Source organism: Mercenaria mercenaria, chromosome 13, assembly GCF_021730395.1.
Source record: "Mercenaria mercenaria strain notata chromosome 13, MADL_Memer_1, whole genome shotgun sequence".
Classification (NCBI taxonomy): domain Eukaryota; kingdom Metazoa; phylum Mollusca; class Bivalvia; order Venerida; family Veneridae; genus Mercenaria; species Mercenaria mercenaria.
This window is the reverse complement of record NC_069373.1, coordinates 75,780,084-75,801,347: the sequence shown is the minus strand read 5'-3', so window position 1 is coordinate 75,801,347 and position 21,264 is coordinate 75,780,084. Positions and strand designations below refer to the sequence as shown.

General features: G+C 32.3%; 2 protein-coding genes and 1 long non-coding RNA gene across 6 annotated transcripts in view; all 3 read right to left on the bottom strand.

The window, feature by feature from the left end:
• Positions 1-2,369: 2,369 nt before the first annotated feature.
• LOC128548050 (uncharacterized) lies at positions 2,370-6,965 on the bottom strand. 2 transcript variants are annotated; one of them, XR_008366874.1, is made up of 5 exons: positions 6,940-6,965; positions 6,328-6,450; positions 4,625-4,721; positions 4,334-4,417; positions 2,370-3,295 (listed from the first exon to the last, which is right to left on the bottom strand). It is a non-coding gene; the product is annotated as an uncharacterized LOC128548050 (long non-coding RNA). The 2 variants fall into 2 exon arrangements; XR_008366873.1 differs by lacking the exon at positions 6,940-6,965 and having other exon boundaries at positions 6,328-6,478.
• A 244-nt stretch (positions 6,966-7,209) lies between these two features.
• Positions 7,210-21,264, bottom strand: part of LOC128548049 (uncharacterized) — a 35,898-nt gene continuing 21,843 nt past the window's right edge. The window contains exons 1-3 of one of the 3 annotated variants that reach the window (XR_008366872.1): positions 19,779-20,757; positions 18,093-18,167; positions 16,156-17,603 (exon numbers count right to left, since the gene is read on the bottom strand). Coding sequence is in view for 2 of the 3 variants with exons in the window: in XM_053522349.1 (XP_053378324.1) it covers positions 9,415-10,032; positions 10,256-10,600 (963 nt within the window). In the remaining variant the exon portion in view is untranslated. Of the gene's footprint in view, positions 10,033-10,255; positions 10,601-16,155; positions 17,604-18,092; positions 18,168-19,450; positions 19,527-19,778; positions 20,758-21,264 lie in introns of those variants that run through there. The other 2 variants (XM_053522350.1, XM_053522349.1) reach the window with 2 other exon arrangements.
• Positions 7,551-8,237, bottom strand: LOC128547796 (secreted acidic protein 1A-like). The gene is made up of 2 exons (XM_053520992.1): positions 8,200-8,237; positions 7,551-7,956 (listed from the first exon to the last, which is right to left on the bottom strand). The coding sequence occupies exons 1-2, from the start codon at positions 8,235-8,237 to the stop codon at positions 7,551-7,553; spliced, it is 444 nt and encodes a 147-aa protein (XP_053376967.1).

The window sequence follows — 21,264 nt, the reverse complement described above, 5'->3', positions numbered from 1 at the left end:
ACATTTAAAGTTTCAAGTCTTTTTCATATATTGCATTAAAGTAGTATTCAGAGAGCGAAGATTACAAAAAAGTTTAAGCACAAAAGGGGCATAATTCTATCAAAAACACAATTAGAGTTATGGGGTATGTAGCCACACATGCAGATGATCATAAGCAAATACTTTTAATTTCAAGTCATTATCTTTTAAAATACCAAAGATATGTCTATAAACAAAGCTTTCGGAAAAAAAACATGAAAATAATTCTAAGTATAACTCTTCGGTGACCTTGACCTTGGGTATAATGGGCTCAGCCCTTACACATACTTTGTTTGTATGCTGGACAAAGTTGAACTTACAGTATGATATAAGCAAAAGTAACAAAGATATGACAGAAAAACAAAGGTTGCCGAAAAACTTTAACCTTAAAAATAATTCTAAGTATAACTCTTCGGTGACCTTGACCTTGGGTATAATGGGCTCAGCCCCTACACATACTTTGTTTGTATACTGGACAATGTTTATGTGAAGTTACAGTACGATATAAGCAATAGTAACAAAGATATGACAGAAAAACAAAGGTTGCCGAAAAACTTTAACCTTAAAAATAACCTAAGTATAACACCTTGGTGACCTTGACCTTTGGTATAATAGGCTCAGCCCCTATACATATATTGCTTGTATACTGGACAATGTTTATGTGAAGTAACAGTACGATATAAGCAATAGTAACAAAGATATGACAGAAAAACAAAGGTTGCCGAAAAACTTTAACCTTAAAAATAACCCAAGTATAACACCTTGGTGACCTTGACCTTAAGTATAATGGGCTCAGCCCCCACACATACTTTGTTTGTATACTGGACAATGTTTATGTGAAGTTACAGTAAGATATAAGCAATAGTAACAAAGATATGACAGAAAAACAAAGGTTGCCGAAAAACTTTAACCTTAAAAATAACCTAAGTATAACACCTTGGTGACCTTGACCTTGGGTATAATAGGCTCAGCCCCTATACAAACTTTGATTGTATACTGGACAATGTTTATGTGAAGTTACAGTAAGATATAAGCAATATTAACAAAGATATGACAGAAAAACAAAGGTTGCCGAAAAACTTTAACCTTAAAAATAACCTAAGTATAACACCTTGGTGACCTTGACCTTGGGTATAATGGGCTCAGCCCCTATACATATATTGTTTGTATACTGGACAATGTTTATGTGAAGTTACAGTACGATATAAGCAATAGTAACAAAGATATGACAGAAAAACAAAGGTTGCCGAAAAACTTTAACCTTAAAAATAACCCAAGTATAACACCTTGGTGACCTTGACCTTAAGTATAATGGGCTCAGCCCTAACACAAACTTTGTTTGTATACTGGACAATGTTTATGTGAAGTTACAGTAAGATATAAGCAATAGTAACAAAGATATGACAGAAAAACAAAGGTTGCCGAAAAACTTTAACCTTAAAAATAACCTAAGTATAACACCTTGGTGACCTTGACCTTGGGTATAATAGGCTCAGCCCCTACACATATATTGTTTGTATACTGGACAATGTTTATGTGAAGTTACAGTAAGATACAAGCAATAGTAACAAAGATATGACAGAAAAACAAAGGTTGCCGAAAAACTTTAACCAAGAAGGGTAACGCCGACGCCGACGCCGGGGCGAGTAGTATAGCCCCCCTATTCTCCAAATAGTGGAGCTAAAAATGGTCTTGATTTCTCCCTACGGTCAGTTATAAAAAGTTGTCTATATATTGTTTATAGTGACAACAAAGAGAAGTTAATCTGAAAAAAATCTAAGTCCACACAAAAGTACTTATCAGGTAGCCTTACGTCAAAATACATCAAAAATTGGATGTAACATGCGTGTTGTACTACAGAAAAGTAGTCCCAATTTTCTCCTAGGGCTAATAGTAACCCTTACCCTGCTGAATTTCTATAATGAACTTGTCCATTTTTTATTTTGGACAGTACCATTAACTGTTAAACGCGATGCTTACCAAAAATATACTGAGTGAATGGCGAACAGTGCTGATCATCATCAGACTGCATGGATGTGCAGGCTGATCATGATCTACACTGGTCGCAAAGACAGAATAAATCATGTTCAGCATGGTAAGGGTTAATAGAATAGAACTTTACAGTAATAGCTATTTATAATAACAGCAAAGGATTAGGGGCCTGGTTCTTACTCATGACACACCATCTCATGATGATGATCATTTTTGCCATTGTACATCAAAATCCCTCCATGCATGAACAAGAAATGCTATGGACAAAGTCATTTTTGTATCTGACCTTTGGCCTCCAAGTGTGACCTTCGAGCTAGGGGTCTTGGTCTGGCATGACACCTGGTTTCATTATGTGAACATTTATGCCAAGTTATCTAAAAGTCGCTTCATGGATCGCAGAGTTATTGACCAGACACCAAAAGACTCTATTAACCTTTGACCTCTAAGTGTGACCTTGACCTTGGAGCAAGGGTTTGGGTCTTGCGCATAACACGTTGTCTCTTTATGGTGAACATTTATGCCCAGTAATTCCAAAATCCCTTTATGTATTGCAGTTATTGACCAGACAGAAACAGACCCTTTTAACCTTTGACATCTAAGTGTAACCTTGACTACTTAGGAGCTAGTGGTCTGGGTCTAGCAAACTTACATTGAAACATCCAGAAACATTTTCTATAAAACAAGTATGAAAGTCTTACACTTTTTCTACAAGACTATTTTATAAAGTTACAATTTTTATGTAGAACTATGCTCAGAGAAGTTGAAGATTAATCAAAGTCCACACTTTTAACTTCCATATTCATAATATTATTAACAGTTGTGAGAATAAAAGGTATTTTGTAAATTAATAAAAAGTAAGTTCTTCATTCATGACAATTATTTCTTTTTCCCTAGTTCTTGATATTTCTTCTCTGATTCCCCCAATGCGTTTGGAAATAAGATTAAACCTTTTGTATTATCCCTGTACCCATGTTGCAATTTTTATTCAGAATTATGCTCACAAAATTGGAAAAGAAATGTTGCACTGGACACATATTTTCCAAAGAGTACACCTTCCTTAACTTCCTTATGCAATTAGCAGTTGTTACATTTCAATGTATTTTGCAAATTATTCTTAGGCAGTTCTTCATACATGATGCATACTTTTCTTTCTCTCTAATACTTGATATTTCTATTTCTCTGATTCTGGAAATATGGTAGTACATTCTGCAGATGTATGATTCATCAAATAGTTCAGTTTTTGTTGACCAGTGCTTTAAACAATTGTGGCCCTTCAGATGATCATCTGAAATGGAAAAATTTAGCCATTTTCACACTAGTATAAACTTAACATGTTTTATATGTTCATAAAACACAAAATTTTAGAATGTAAAATCTTACAATTATAATATTATCAGTCTGACAGACATTATCAACAAAATGTCATTAAGAAGTGGAAAAACAGTACCTTACACAAGTAATAAAGACTAAGAAATACAGCTTTGAATTCAAACAGATGATATATATTTGTCTGTATGTCTTCATGCATTCCATTTTCAACTAACACTATATATAGGCACATGATCACTTCATGTCCATAATGTATACTAAATTTCTTATGAATTGTTTGAAACTGTCAGTAGGCATACACAGTGTACAAGTGTATTTGTGATATTTTAAAGGACATCACTCAATAAAAAGTAACCTGAAATGAAGTCTTGCAATATGTGATTGCCTACTTCATGTTGATAATTTCATATCAACTTACTTTTGCACTGTGACACAGTATGAAAACTGTAGGAGGAGATGAAATATAATTCTTATAATATAAAAAGGGGCATAACACTCCAAATTTAGATTTTAGGCTAAAATTGATAAAGGCCTTAATTTTACATTTAAGTACAAAGTGTATTACAAGTTTCAAGGGCATTGGATAGAAAGTGGGGGAGGAGCTGAGTACACAAAGAACAAAAGAAAAGAAACTGTAACTCTTTCATTTAATTCAAGATTCTAAAAGGACCATAACTTTAGAAAACTGTCATCAGATGTAAAATCCACTATAGTATGTGTATACTTCTGCTGCTTGGCCATGAAGTATACCATGATCCATTTGAATATGACGGAATCTGCAGAAGAGAGTTTTTAATGCAAAAAGTATGAAGGAAGCTATGTATGACAATTTGAAAAAGAAAATGACATAATAACTGAAGAAACAAATAATCAAATTTGATAGTCCTGACAATATGTGCCTGTCCCTTCATGCTGATGTACCAAGTTTCATTTGAACTGATAAATAGTAATTACATAAAAAAATTAATAAATGCAGCTCTAAACTATCCTGTACCTTTTGATGTCTACTGTTCATAGTCTAGCCAAAGCTCCAGAACTGGCTGCATTGAGGCATTTTGTTCACCATATCATACTGTAACTAAAAAAAGCCCAACATGTACATTTATATATACATAAACTTTTCTTTCACAATTAACTGTGATTTCTCTATAAATTTCCATTGCTGACACTTCACATTAAAAACAATTTAAAAGTACAATGTACATAATTCTAAAATCAGTTATTATAGTTTGTAAAATAAGTGCTGAAAGCCATATCTATTTTCAAAACACTTTTAAACACCTACCTGTATAAAATGGTGTGTAAATTGGCAGTCTTCTTGCTTCTTGGCAATTTTAGCATTCATTGTCCCATTATTTCTTTGAATAAATTTATATCTTCATCTGAAATAAGTATAGTATAGCATAAAAAAAACTATGAGGAAAAATATTGGTGGTTTTCAAAATAATGAAGCAAAAGTGTGACATAGGGGTTGGAAATTCAAACCTATTTCTTTTGGTGGTCACCTATTTTTTATGATAGCAAATAATTCAAATTCAAGGAAATATACAACTTTGGGAAAGTGTTGAGAAATACCAATCAGATAATATTTTGAACAGCCTTCAGTTCATAAGTTCAGAGAATTTCCAGTAAGATGGGTGATAAATATTGCAGTATTTTATAAAGGAAATATGTATAACAGTAATGTTTATTCAACATATAGATAGGTGTTTGTGTACAGTTTGAAACTTAATTAATAAATGTTTGTGGACTTTGTTTTTAAAATCACCCATTCTGCACAAATCTGACATAAAAATAAAATTTTACCTAGAAAAGTTGTTGCTGAATGAAAAATAATTAACATATTATTATAAAACTTTTTTTCCTCACATTTTGCAGGTTTATAAACCACATTCCAAATTTCAAAAATTTCTGGTGATTTTTAAGAGAAGCACAGGGGACACATACTAAAAAATCAGTGTAAAACATCTGGGTTTTACTTATTTCCCTCTAAATGGAAAACCCATTTAGTTAAAGAAAACTTACAAGGGACATTTTTGGGTGTATAAATATATATGAAGATTCTGAGAAAGTTGATTTATAAAACAATAAAATCATAAGGTGTCTTCAGAGCTGTAAGGATAAAGATCTTAGAAAAACATTATGACTTAAGAAAAGTAATGGGGTTATGAAATTGTTGTGTTCAACTTTTAAATGTATCACTATTTTTTTATGAAGGGGCTTCCATCACAAGACATGAACTATTGGTAAGAATAAAATGTAGTTAATGAAAAGAAGTATTTTGTTTTAAATGTGCAGAGTTTAGATTTCATAAGAAAAGCCAAAGCTGTAACAATTAAGTTTGGTTTGAAAAAGTAAAACACAGTTGAAAACTATCCTTCATGCAAAATGTCACACTTTTGGTGCAGAGGGGACAAAATTAGCTATATAATTTAACATAACTTTAAAAATGCTTGAGCCATTCATCTGAAATTGCACACATTTCTTGAATACATTGATTTGGATATGATTTGCCCCAAAACACATTCTAAAACTGAACTGAATTAAAGTAAGGTGAAAAAGAAGAAAAAGCTTCATTATTTTGAAAACCACCCATATAAGGAAATCATCATTATATATGGAATCTTGACAAGTGTGGATTAATGTATCTTAAAACTACTCATGTAGCTTCATTTCTTTATGCTGATTCTGTAGGTCTACAGCACAGTTGATTTATGAAGTTGAACAATTCATGCATGCCATGTAAAATAAATAATTATGATACTATTTATTAATCACATCTTGCTGTAATATAGGCCTATTGTATGTTATTTCATTCCAGTGTATAAATTTGTTGATATTTTGGTGCATGATCATGTTTCATTCAGACCCTTGACCTTGTCAGCTATGCAGAGGTGTCCTTTCTTTGGCTTACTTATAGACATTGTTCTTTTTTTTTACAAAATTATTGTAGAATATATAGAACATCTATAGAACATTGACATTTACCTAGCTGTACTGTTGGTCGACATCATGTATTCCTGCTGAACAAGAAATGTCAATGTGAACGCCCAGCACAGGTTCAAAAAATTTGCAAATGACATTGTTTCCATGGTGCAGGTATTCATTCATCTGAAACAAACACATGACGGATTTAATGCACAGTAGACCTTGATTCTAATTAATGTTACTTTAAAAATATTGATGGTTTTTTGCCGGATGATTCAGCACGTCCGATCAGACATATTTTATGGCATAAATGCAGAGTCTATGTTCAAATTATGTCAATTCAAAAATCAAAAAGTACATCAACGTTTTTTTCTATGACAATGATCTATTCTGTCTATTCTGATCGATTCACTATCTATGAAACAATGCGTTAATTCTGCATCGACTCTATTTCAATTTCAAAGATCTGAGAATGATTTGTTGTAGATCTACCAGTGGTTCTAATGATAATCTATGGCGGCAGTGATACAAGCATGCATATGCTATGTTCTCCGCCCAAAAATAGACAAATCATTCTCAGATCTTGAAATAGAGTCGACTGATAATCAAACTTACTTGGAACTCGTTGCAAAAATAATTAATTTATATAAATCTATATAACTTTGCACTTACCATTGTTCCTAGTCCCATAACAATTCAGAAATAGTATAAAGTATAAATTAACATAAAATAGAAATTTCTAGTCTATTAAACATCAAGGGCTGAACATTTTTCCAAGTGTTACTTGATCCCAGAATCTGAAAAGTCGATTGATAATAACCAAGTCTGATTATTCACTCTGACAGAAGTCGTACCATTTCATCTCTAACAACGATACCAGACTGTCTGTCCTCATTATGTGTCAAAAGTAGCAACCATTATTTATCATTGTTACAGCTCGGAAGCTTTTGAACTGTAAGCATATAGGTAACGTTCTCCATCATTTTCAGTTACCCAATAAAGCGTTCGGACTAAATTGTTACTCGTGTCACTCAGGTGAACTCGGGTGATCTAGTCAGAGTTACCCGGGTTTGTATGCCGAATGCGCCCACTGTAGGGAATCTAAAGTGTTGTATATTCATGGCATGAATTTTTGCCTAAATATTGTTATCATCTGTCTAATTTCGGCGTCTTCTGTGCAAGTGTCAGTAAAGGATCTTGAAAGATATCAAGTGACAATATTGTCGTTTAAAAAGTTTTACCATTAGAAAGGTTTCATTTAGATAGTGTGTGTCTGATAAAGCTCATTCACTGTTTAAAGTACCCAAATGTGCAATGATACATTTAATAAATGACATTATGTTAATCAACGTTTCATCATCATCATCATTTTCACCAGCATTACTGCAACAGTCATTATCCGTACAACCATCATCATCACCGTCGCTATAATTATCATCACCGCAACAATGACCATTGTTATCATCATCACCAACACCATCATCATCACCTATTGAACTACCACGAGCATCATCAGCAGCACCACACTCACTATCAGCATCAGCAGCGGCACCACAATAATCAACATCATCACCATTATCATCGTCATCTTTTTCAACACCACAATCATCATTATTATTATTATTATTATTGTCATTATCATCACAATCACCAACGCCACCACCATCATAATCATTATTGTCAGTTTTACTGATGTTTTGTGGATGTCCAAGATTTCAGCGATTTTGTCTATCGAAGTTTATATACTGGTTTTTGTAATAGCAGTGGGGTCAGTGATTAAGATGATGATGATGATAACATAATTGCTGATCCTAAAAGACAAAAAAAACCTCAAAGCACAACACATTTTTGAAAATATAGTTATACAAAAATAATCATCATTATCATAACCATCAGTATAACTACCAGTTTCTTCTATTTTATCAACATTACATTAAGTTTGATTCTTCACTGATGTCTTCAGCAATCATTATCCTTATTATTATTTTTACAGCAGCAACTAGCATTGATCATTATTACAATACTAATTCTCCTTATGTAATTCTCAACAAGAACGTCACTGCTTTTAATCTGTTTCAAAATTTGGATAAACAACTACATATTGAATTTGACTCCAAATTCTAACCCTAAACATCAACGTCACTCAAGAATCTCACCTCAGACTCCACTCCAAGACTCCACTCCAAGACTCCGCTCAATATTGTTCAGTAGGCACTCATGGGCATTTCATGAAAACAGAACATACTATGGTCTTTAGATGTTAAGTTATAATTAAGGGTTAAGGATAGTGGTAGGATTAAAACAGATAATTATGCAATCATTTATTTCAAGAAATTCCTTGATAATGCAAGTATTTACAATTTTTCATATTTATGTACATTATCTCTCTTATCTCTGAAAATAAGTTATCCTGAATATATGCGGTTATTTTGAATGCATTGTTTGCAGTTTGTTCAACAAAGACGTATACACTTATTAAAATGTAAGTACTTCAATCAGTGTTTTTTACATGACACCGGAATGTTTTCTTCAAGTATTATCTTTAGCATAGCAACATTTAATGTTAAACTATAGACCGGTAAATATCACAAACTATGGACCTGCAATTTATATTAAGGAGTCATGTGATAACATACACTTATTGAATGGTTTGTCGCTCAATGGTAAAAACTACTGCCCGAGTTCCGAAAGTCAATAGTGTTTACTGATGACCGACAAGCCATTCAATAAGTGTTCTTTTACATGACATAAAATAGATTTTAATTAGTTATTTTTCCAGCTTTCAGACAAACAAAAATAAGATTGAACTTTAGATTGGTCATATAACACAAATTATGGACTGGTGAGCTAAAGGGGTCATCCAATTATATACACTTACTGAATGGCTTGCCGGTCAATAGTCAAAACTATTGCACGAGGGCCGACATAATAATTCAATATTCACAGCTTCTATTTAAAGATTTGACTTATTAGTCCATTAAACATATTAATAATATGGACCGGTCATATAGCACAAACTAGGGATCGGCCATTTCTTTAAAGAGTCATGTCATATTGACTTAACAAAACTGATGAATATGATCAACGGGTGAACTATTTTGGTTTGAAATTTAAAGCATCGGTTTCTGACATTCGATTGACTGCATATTACAATGCATAAAATGCCTGAGTAAATAGTTCATCAATACTTTCCAATAAAGGCTTGTAGTTAGCCGCATTTCCAGCTGAAAGTTTACCAAAGCTGAATATTTTCCACTGTCCATTTCCTTTGCGAGAAAGGGAACACATTATTACCGCTTCAGAATTTCGGGCATGAGTGAACGTCGTTTGACATAGATCTTTTGTTGGATTTTCTGCTTCGTAAAATTTAAGACTTGGGTTAGGATATCTCGAAATATCAGGTGAGTCCCAAGCACTCAATGTAAAAAACAGATGTGTCATACTAGCCGGAAGTTCTTTTAACTTAATACTAATTGTATGGTGACCTGTTTTTGACTTATCATCAATCATATCACCAGAATGGCATACCGCAGCGTTTGGGTTGTTATTACTAAAGTCAGCACAATCAGTGTAAACTGAACCATTGTACATTAAACAGGAGGCATCTAAAAAGTCTAGACCTGTTGAAGGAAACCTCCAGTACAAATCAAATATGACATGATTGAATTTGTCCGGCACTGCAAACAACATTATCACGAGGGACAGAGTTGAATTTGGTTTACATCTGAAGTCTGACAGTTTGCATCGTTTGTCACCTTCGTAGTCCTAAAATCATACAGAGATAAAATGTAACGATTTCCTCTTCTACATCATAAGACAAAATCTCCTTAATGTAATCGTTTAAAAATATTACGGAAAATTCAAGTGTTATCAAAAGTTCTGAATAAATTTATAAAGATTATGCCAACGCCTTTTCTTTTATTTCTTTGATTAATAAATCCTAAATACATTGCATTTTAGGAAACTTGTTTCAAGTACGAGCACATACCTTCAACTCTACCTCTTTGTATATCAGTTTTTGCTTATCCACAGGATGGTTCAACTGTTCATGAATCCGTCTTTTCAGTTCTAAAACTTCCATTTCTGGGTCGAACGGGACTGCAAAACTTTCTCCAGTCAAAAGTGCTACAGTTAAAATCCCCTTGGCGAGAACTGGATGTTCTTGAGTATCAAATGCTTCTTCGTCGGCATCTTCGTCATTGGTTTCATACTCCTTAAAGAGTTCGCGAAGTAAAGCTTGGAACAATTGTGGTTTTTCATCGGATAACTGAACCGTGTGTTGGCATTCGGGATGAGGACATTGTGACAAGTTTTCAATGCTACTGACGGTGCACTGTATTGTAAAGAAATAAAACTATTTACTAAATAAAGATTTAAACAAAAGGCATAAAAACGAAATAGTTTAGTTAATATATGTGTCGCGCCATGAGATTTTTGGCCCAAATGCGGCGTTACGTCATTCGAGAAAAACCCGAGTAAAGTTACGTCACAAAAATGTGTGGAGTTCAACACGTTTTCGCGTCAGTTAATGCATTTCATAAATTAACACTATATTATTGGGACAATAAATGAATGAAGAGACAAACGTCATTTATCAAGCATGTATTGTAACATTTCCGTGTTTTGTCATTTCGTTTCATTATCAAATAACTGACAATTTATCGCCCTTTGTATCAACACGCCATTTGTAATCATGAAAGGTCGTGGAGAAAGGAAACTGCTAAACTGCTAAACAGTAATTTGACGATTAATTTTAAAGGGATAATGAATGGCACTGCGCGATTTACTACAGGTAAGTAGTAACATTTACACAATATGTAGAGTTTAAAATTATTAATTAATTCCATATCGACTGTTTTGACCGTGTTTTTTTTCTTCAAAATTATCCCGGAATTGTCAATTGGGCTATAATTCTAGCTAAAATATTCAGCTCAGAGATGTTTAGATGCTGTTACGGACCTCTGATGGTAATGGAAAATAATCAGAAAATAAAAACAGCGTTAGTTAAGCAGGCTGGTAACATTGCCCGATCGGGCTTATGACACAAAAAGTAATATTTCTTGACAAATAATGAAGATATTTCTTTCAAACTTGGTCCATTTATTAAGCATTACATATAATGCTTATCAAGATAGAAATAACTTCCCTTTTTCAGATTTTTTACGATGCATAATTTTTGAAATCCAAAAATATTATGTTTTAATGCAATGTTTAAAACAGAAAAGGGTTCAATGGCTTTCTAGTGCTCCAAACATGTGCGCCAATACCTTTATTCTATATATTTTGGTAAATACTTTTTTTCTAGTGCAGATGTATGAGCAATTTTTTTAGGACTAACATTTCTCTATAATGTTGTAAGTGAAAGCAGAGTAAAATGTTTACATTCATGTACAAGCGCAATAATTTAGAGCATTAGAAAGCCATTTAACCCTTTTTTGTTTTAAACTTAGCATTTGAACATTGTATTTTTTGGACTTCAAAGATTTTGCGTCATAAAAATCTGATAAGGGGAAATAATTCTACCAAAACTGAAGGCAACCAAGTTATTTTTATTCTAATTTGTATCATTTGTTATGCTTAACAAATGGACCAAGTTTGAAAGAAATATCTTCATTATTTTTCAAGAAATATTACTTTTTGTGTCATAAGCCCGATCGGGCAATGTTACCAGCCTGTTAAGTTATGTCAGAAAAAAGAAAATTACCCCCCCCCCCCCACAATCCGGGAAACATTTTATCCCCCTTCTCCATACAACTGGATTACCTCAAATTACCCCCCCACCCCCTCCCCATTAACTTCCTCCAAATACCTCCCTTCTCTTTCCCTCCCATTGTCATATGAAATACACCCTTCCCCAGCTTGAGAACTGCTTCCATTCTACATAAACTAAATACCCTCCCTCTCCCACTCCCCCGTTTCTTTTATATGTAAATTACCCCCCGCCCCCTCCCCCAACTCCGATATCCTCCAAATAAAGGGGGCGGGGGCCTGTCAGGAAGCTAACCTTTTTCCACAACAGTTTTCACTCTTATTTCTGATCAGTGTATCAGTATGAAAAGACCAGTATGCAAAAAGTCACAGCCTTATCCATATTTATGTTGTGACTTACAGGGACAGTTGTATCACATCTTTTGTCAGTTTAAATAAATTATTTCTTATTCATGTCAAACTCACTAAATTATAAAAGTACAAAGAATAGTGATGTTTGTTTTTAGTTTGTATTTATAAAACAGATGCGCAATAGCTTGTCATGTCAATTTGCATTGAGTTCACTTAACCATGATTGTTAGATTCCTCACCATTACATAATGTTCTTTAAAAGTCACTGACAACTTCTACACATTAAATGAATATATTTTAAACTTTAACATTTTGTTAAGAAAGTCATGCTTTTGACATGTTTGATTAAAACATTTAGCCCGCCCGCTTACCTCAGTAGGGAGAGCGTTGGTCTACGGATCGCGAGGTCGTGAGTTCGATCCTCGGGCAGGGCATATGTTCTCCGTGACGATTTGATAAAAGACATTGTGTCTGAAATCATTCGTCCTCCACCTCTGATAATTCATGTGGGGAAGTTGGCAGTTACTTGCGGAGAACAGGTTTGTACTGGTACAGAATCCAGGAACACTGGTTAGGTTAACTGCCCGCCGTTACATGACTGTAATACTGTTAAAAAAACGGCGTTAAACCCAAAACAAACAAACAAACAAACAAACAAACAAACAAACATATTACACTCTTAATATAAATCGTTGTGTTCTATGTACTGAGGTAACTAGCTAGGCCATCTTTATCTCACATTTCAGTATTTATTTTTAATTTTACAGATCAACTATTGATCAACTACAGGAACATCTGGCATATTGCTATGACCATTAACAAAAAAAGGAATTCTCAAGGCATGCCTACATGCTGGAACAGTTTGTGGGTTTGTAATTTTCTTCGTTTTTGTAGTTTTTATATTAATACATCTTAAAAATATATCAAAAAATAAATTCCTCTTTAAGTAAGTACAAGTAAGTTAAATACTTCTTAAAATAACATACACATAAATGACCTGATTGTATTAATAGCATTTTTCAGAAAGAAATCATTACTAATAGATTCATTCAACAAACATATCTAGCATATTAAGAGGAGAGTGGGGAAATGCACATAATGACTGAATATTATCATACATGTATTTTCCCAAGAAACTGTTGCAGTATTTGAGTATTCATTTAGTTAGATTGAATGAATTAATTCTTTTAAGTGTATGTCTAGTAGGTCAGAAGCTTAGCTAGCTTTTGTATTCTTGAAAATTATAAGATTGATGGATGGATACTTATAAGTCATGCTTTTATGTAGATTACACAAAAAGACACTTTTATTTAAAAAAAATGCTTCACAGTATTCTATTCTGTAACTTTCTACTTAAAGTTACTAATACTAAATTAAATGTTGTATTTTTGTTTTGCAGAATGGATGAAGGATGAAAGAATTTCCAGCAAAATAAAATTCTTTATGAATTTGTGAATGGAAATGAAACCCAAGGAACTAATATATTTGCTGGCCATCCAGTTGAAAGTATGCCAATGGAATAAGGTGCAGCTGCCACAGAAGTGCACAAAATAAGGTCATGTTTTCTGCAAAAGTTCATGAAGCTGATTTAAACCACAAATGGGAGTCAAGAAAAAAGTAAAACTAACTGAACTGTGAGAAATGTTTGGTAAAATTATGTTTTGTTGCCAGAACAGCAGTGAAGTGGTTAGAGTAGAACTGTCTTAATTGTTTAAGCAATACAGAATTATTTTTTTAACTTACTCTATGCATAAAAATATCTTGAGTGCTCTTGTTTTATTTAAATAATCATACAGTTTCAAGAAAATTGACAATAAATGCTACTTTTTTTTATAAGAAAATAGTGCATTGTTGCCATGGTATTAAACATTAATTTGACTATAAATTATTGTAAAACATCTTCCATGTTTATACATGTATGTTCTATTTGTTAAAAAATCACTGTAAGGTCATATACTTTTCTAAGTAATAACTGCATCAACAAAACATTATGTTATCATATAAATCTGCCTTAAACTAGCAAGAGTTGTAACTGTGTCATGTGTATCAGAAAATTATGTATATCCCAAACAGTGTCACATCAATTTACATGAAATGAGGTTTTCTTACTTTTGAATATGAAAGTAGACATCTTTCGATGTAAATAGTATTTTGAAAAACACTTTAACATATTCAATTATTTCAAGACCTTGATAGAAATGGTACTTTTGGTAAGAAAATACATCATTGTTGCCATGGTAACGAGTCACTGATCAGTATGACATCTGTGCTACTACTTTGAGCAAAATCACAGTTTATAATATTTCTAATAATTATATCTTTTTGCCTGATTTTCTGTCTAACAGTTACAAAGAAATATGCCAATGAATCAAGTGTTCTAACAACAAGGTTAATGTCCTATTTGGTCATGTTATCTAACTCGATATCCGGTAAATCTATTTTTGTACAAAAGAGAGCCATAAGATTTTTGCAAAAAAACAACTTATCTTTAAACTCTGTCTGTATACTAGAAAATGTTGACAGTATATTAACTTCACTTTCTAGATGTTAATTTTGGCTGGATTTATCAAGAAACTATTAAAATTGGATTTAACAACTGTGTTGCTATGGAAACGATTTTTAGCGGAGAATAATTTGTGCTTATATGAAAAAAAGAAACAGAAAGAAATGAATTTAATTAACTGCATGTTGTGTTTGATATTTAATTATGTATTTTGTTTTCATATTATTTTAAGAAGAAGTCTGCATTTAGATGTTCTGCCTCTATTTTGATACAGTTAGACGAAAATATGGTGTCCGAAAAGTGGTAATTTCTCCATAACAACGACCTATTTCTATTGTCAAATAGCAAATTTTTACTTGGAACATGACAATCTGTCAGATTAGCTGAAAACCCATTTTCGACCAAAATCGCATTTGGGCCAAAAATCTCATGTCCTTACATATATATTTAACCTTATGCATAACACATTGTGACATAGCGTATTATGGCAAGAGACTTGCTACAGCGACCGCAAAAGGTAATTTGGTCCGTTCAACTATTAACAGCTAATTATAGAAGCATGAGAAATAAAATATCAACAAGCAAATTCAGTAAATTTATGTCTCCGCCGAACAAGTGGTTTTGTAAATGCGGGGAATAAATTTGAAAGATATTTAACTTCTAGATATACACAAAATTTGTAAAACTGAACAACTCAATAAATGACCAATCAAAATAGATACTTAGTAAAGAACAGATCATATCTTTTCCAACAAGTTTGCAGTCAGTTCCAATTAACAGCTGTATTTTTGAAACTAACAAGATTTTATGACTTGTTTTATCAGTATTAGTGCCATTTTTCGTAACTGAAGTTGCATTGAACCGTGTTGTCAATAAGAAGGTTAGACAATTCATATAACCCGCTTCGCGGGCTGTATGAATCCTCTTACCTTTACATAAGCAAACAAAACGAAAAAAGACACAGAACAGTTAAGTATAGTTTAGAGGTCTTACCTTCTTATTGACAACACTGTCCAGTGCAATGTCAAACAACATTGATGCTGATAAAACAAGAGCTCACTGAACACGAAATGCCTCCCTTGGTGCATTGAGTAACTACACAAGGAACATAAAATATTTGGTCACTGTGCACTGGACGTTTGACTCAATAATTATGGGTCATTTACCAGTTATAAGATACTTTAAGCGTTCTGAAGTTATCGCCCGGAAACCGTTTAACTGTTACGGATCACTTTGACCTTCACCTTTGACCTACTGACCTAAACATCAATAGGAAACAGGTTCCAATTGTATTTGACAGTTTCCAAACTGTCAAAATGCTTGATTTATCGAGAACTTATCAGAAAATCACAAAAAGAACAAGTAAATGTTTCATAACTTTAATAATCATGAATATATATTAAATATAAGACACCTCGAGCAGGGAACAGGAAATCGCATATCTAAATATGTATAAGAAAACTGCTCTATCCGAAATCAGATAAAAGGCAGACTTAGATTATCTTCAATTCATTTTATATCAATTATACAAATACAAAATACTGTCAGATTACATCCTCCAATATTCATTATGCTACGCTGTCCTAAGCAAATATACACTTTTAAATTACCAAATACGATAATTTACGGAAGAGACCTTGTACCTGATCATTAAACGAACAAGTAAATACACTTGACCAAATTGTGAGTTTGTATTATTATCCAAATTCAGACAAGTCTATAAAATACTGACTAAAAATTGTGTTTCGTTTTTGCTATTCAAATTCAGATAAGCAATCATGCAGTTCAAAAAACCTAGCATTGACTTTGCTATCTGAATTGAAATAACTATAAGTTTTGCATATCATCAGGAATATATGAAATAGATCTTGTGTATGTATTATCGTTGTTATCCGAATTCGCCTAAGCCACAGCGTAAAACGATCTGGAGCCGAACAGTAGAGACACTGCGCGTTGCGTTTGCTTTCCGAATTCAGATAAACACCATTTGAGAGCAGGCAGTAGAAAACAAGAACATTGACTTTACTAGCTGAATTATAAACAGAGGAAATAAATAATGTATGTCAATGTTGCTATCCGTTGCTATAAGCCGTTACAAAACAATTGAAATCTGACAGAAGAAAATCTGACCGTTGTTATGGCTATCAGAATTCTGATAAGCGACCTATGTTGATATTGTGTGTATCTATCTTAAATCAGATAAATAAAATGAGTGATAACATTGCACTCAAAATTCTAGACATTCTGAAATCTGATGAAAAGATTAGTTTTGCTGTTGCTATCAGAATTTAAGCACTGTGTTATGTAATTATACATGTATATGTCATCTAATAAAGAATAAATATATACAGGAAAGCCAAGATAACGAGTAAAATTCTGATAAGTTTCAGAAAACTGAATGTCCAAGGTAACTGATACTGTGTGAAAAAGAATACAATTCATTTTGCATTTAACTTTCTGTAAATAGACAAAATACATGTTGCTTGCATGTATTGCCATTAGTCATCATAGAAATAATTACAAATTGTTAAAGATTACAAGATTTTCAATATATTCCATCATGATTTTTGTCACTATTTGCACATCTTACACAACGTGATATGGTTAGAATGTAATTATTGAATTTTCTGTCCTGACATTTTCGAGAAACGTCATCATTTCACATTACGAAAACAAATGTCCATATATTTGTAATATTCAAAGCAATACGAATATACATCTCCTTCAAAACGCTATTCCAGTTAGGTAACGTGGTCGCTTTTAAAGATCCAACCTGAAAGTAATAAAAACATAATATTAAATATGATTTCTTTTTAAGAAAAGTAGTTACTTTAACACAGTTTCATCATGCGCGGTTGGTAAGAATAATACAGCTATTTTGATGAATTCATGGGTATTAACTTCCAAAATACATACCGTAGCCCTTATATACATTTAAAGACAATTTATAGCTTCAGAATTCCGGTTTTCTTTAATATATGACTGCATGATTTTCTATCACCTATCACCTATCATACTTTCATTCTTTTAATGCAAACATTTATTGTATGAATTGTGAAAAAAATTTCGTAGCAGTTTATTGTTTAAAATCAGCTTTAAAATTTTATTATTACAAATGTATGGACGTTTGAATAAAATGACAAAACATCATTTTTTAATCATTTATTACATACTTGAATAAAATTTGTGAATGTCAAGTTATTATTGGACAAAAGTTAATCAATAGAATCTGTAATATAAAGGAAGAAGACATTTTACTTACTTTCATTTATAATCCACAATGATCTGTGTATATCCCTGTTAATAACAGCAAATGTTGACACATGAATGTAGTTTTCTGCAACAATGATTATAATACAATTAGAACAGAATATTCACATCAACATATTATTAAAAATACATGTATAGCTACGTATTCATTTTGAAGATTTTCGAACAAAATAACAATAACGAGATTACAATACAGGAAATATCCTTTGTATAAAATTCTGGGAGAAATTGGTTTTGAAGACAACATCTGTACTTTTGTACCATGTATTTGTGTTTAGATCTTGTAGAAGAAAAACTGGACTATACATTTAAATCTTAAATGAATGAATTCAGTTGAGTAATCATTTCGACAACTCTGTCTATCTGGTCATGCTGGTATTTGTTTTACATGCTCCAGAAGTTTATTGACTCTTGTTTTATCGGCAGCTGTATTGGATTGCATCAAATACATAAAAAGCTTCCGCATGTGTATGTTTTAATTATATCGTATTTCTAAACAAAACACATATATCAAGATTTCAATATTATCAAACTACGCAATCTTTGTTTCTTCCATATTTCAGGAAGTATGCTTGATGTTTTAATTAGACGCCAGGTTCTTTACTAAAAGATGTCTATTGTTTGAAAAGAATGTAAATTGAGATATTCTTTAATGAGTTATTATTCTAGAAGTATGTGAAAAGTTAGTAAGATGTTGGAAAACCCCAAGAGTTTATGATGTCTTTTTTCCAGAATAAATACATACTATTTATCGGATGTTTGTCTTAGATTTTTACAATGAAATTTGCAGATTGACAAAAACACTATCATGTTATATATTCTTGTTTTCATTGTTTACATTTAAAAGATTTTTCTATAATCTCAAATTATTTGTACATTCATAATACATTATATTTTGTTAACATTTCAGATAAGGCATAATAGATAACGCAACCAAATTTGAAAATATCAACAATCGCTCTTATAGTCTATGTAAACATAATATTGCCAAGTTCATGCATACATTGATTTAACAGTACTTTGAATTAGATTAAAAACCATACACTGTAACTTTTACTATAGATGAAACACAATATATATTTGATTTTATCACTTTATGTTAACTTCTAATAACAGTAATAAAATCGGTTTGTAAGTGTTGTATATAGCTAATAAGGCAGACCTTTACATACACTGTTAATCTATCTAGTTGTAAATTTAGGCACTAGAATTTTTTTGTCGATCCGAAAAAATGGAGCTAAGGTACAAAATATTTTAATTCATTTTTTTCTCTATATTTTCTTTATTTGAAATTGTTATACAAGTAAAATTCTTATTTGCATCAAACGATCACTAGCTGTAATTTCTTACCTTTGTATTGCATAGTACACAAGGCCTCCATTACCAATGAATCTGAATCCAGTGTGTGGGAACTAGCATGCGAACTCTGAAATTTAACAGTTCACCTTTCACAAATCACAAAGTAACAAATACAGCGTCCTGGCAATGAATTTTACTAAATGAAAGCTAATATTCATTTGTCCCACTTTTTGAACAACATATCAGAACAAATAAAAAATGAACATTTAAATACCTAAGTGATACATACTTCATTTTAAACTATTTTACTGAAAACAAACTTTCCTTTTAAATTTACTAGAAAAAGTATCTAATTACATATACATGTAGGGATACAAACCTTCCGAAAAATATCCATGTTCAGAAACGACCAGAACAGATACAAATAACGATATCTGTAATTTTGCATAAATAATGTCCGCTTAAACCGATGTATTTTTTCCGAAATAGCTTTCCAGTGCGTTTATTGTAGTTAGCACTTTCTTATCAACTCAATTTATATTGGCGCCCTAATTTACAAAATAAATTTCAGTTGATTTTCTTATTTTGTTTACATTTTTGGAACATAAACTAGTGTCCGTTGGTTTGAAGTAATGATAAGAATCTTGTAAATAAACACCTTGGTTATTATCTCTGGAAGCACAAGGTTTAACACGAAAAATAATCGTTTCAGGAAAATGTTTCCGACTTCAGTCTAAATATTATGTGCTACGAATTCCCATGGTATAATGTTTATATCTGTGTGTAAATAAACATTCCGATGGATCGATCTAAATAAACACTGACAGTGTACAATTATAATCTATCATCATTTCGAATTGTATCCTTAATAAAAAATGATTTCTTCTTACTTATTTAGGCACTTATTTCGTTTCATTGTTTCGTGTATTAAACTTGGCTAATCCTAATTGGATGTTTGTTCCTTATTCTTTTACTGAAACAATTCAAGTCAAGATAATAACTACCGGAACATATGGTATCAAAATTTGATATTTATCTTAAAGTGGAACTGCAACAAGTGTGCTATAAATCATCTATCATTGTATCGTCAATGAAAATAGAGCAGAGCAAAGTAAATTTTTTAAGCAAGTAACTAGACACTAGACTGAAAATAAACAAAGATATTAAAAACTTAATTTTATAAACAATATTATGTAGTTGCACAGGAGTCAAAAGCCAGTCAATTCTAAAGATTTTCCCTAGGGAAATGATTGTAAGGTTTATCAGTCTTGTCTGAAATGCTCTGAAAAGACATAATCGGCATTTGATTACCCACAGTTAATGTGAAACATGTTTAAAGCCAAACTACCTCAAAGTGTTATGCAGCTGGTTATGATCAACCTCTCTGTCAACTTTCATGATCCTAGGCCAAGCGTTCTTGAATTATCATCTAGAAACCGTTTAACTGTTCCGAGTCACTGTGACCTTAACCTTTGACCTACTGACCTCAAAAAGTCATTTGCTGGTCATGACCAAACTCTCTGTCAATGTTCATGATCGTAGGCCCAAACGTGTTGAGTTATCATACGGAAACCGAAAATTAGTCGGACGGATCGACCGACATACCGACCGACCGACATCTGCAAAACAATATACCCCTCCTTCTTCCAAGGGGGGCATAACAAGTAGGCTGGATGTGTTTTCTTGCTAGTTTTATTGACAGTGTGTTTCAAAATAATGTATACATTGTCATCAAAGTAAAGGATTCCTAGGAATAACTTTGAGAGTATAAAATGAGACGGGAATAATTAAGTAAATAGATATAAAATTGAATGCAGCCTTCACTTCAGGATGCCAAACAAAATGCCAAACAGGCAGGGCATTAA

Excerpts from the sequence above, each read along its gene's own strand:
- LOC128547796 (XM_053520992.1), bottom strand. The coding sequence starts at position 8,237 with ATGATTGCTGAAGACATCAGTGAAGAATCAAACTTAAT. Across the intron at positions 7,957-8,199 it reads AGTGAAGAATCAAACTTAAT|TAAAACTGACAATAATGATT; the intron begins GTAATGTTGATA and ends ACAAAACATCAG.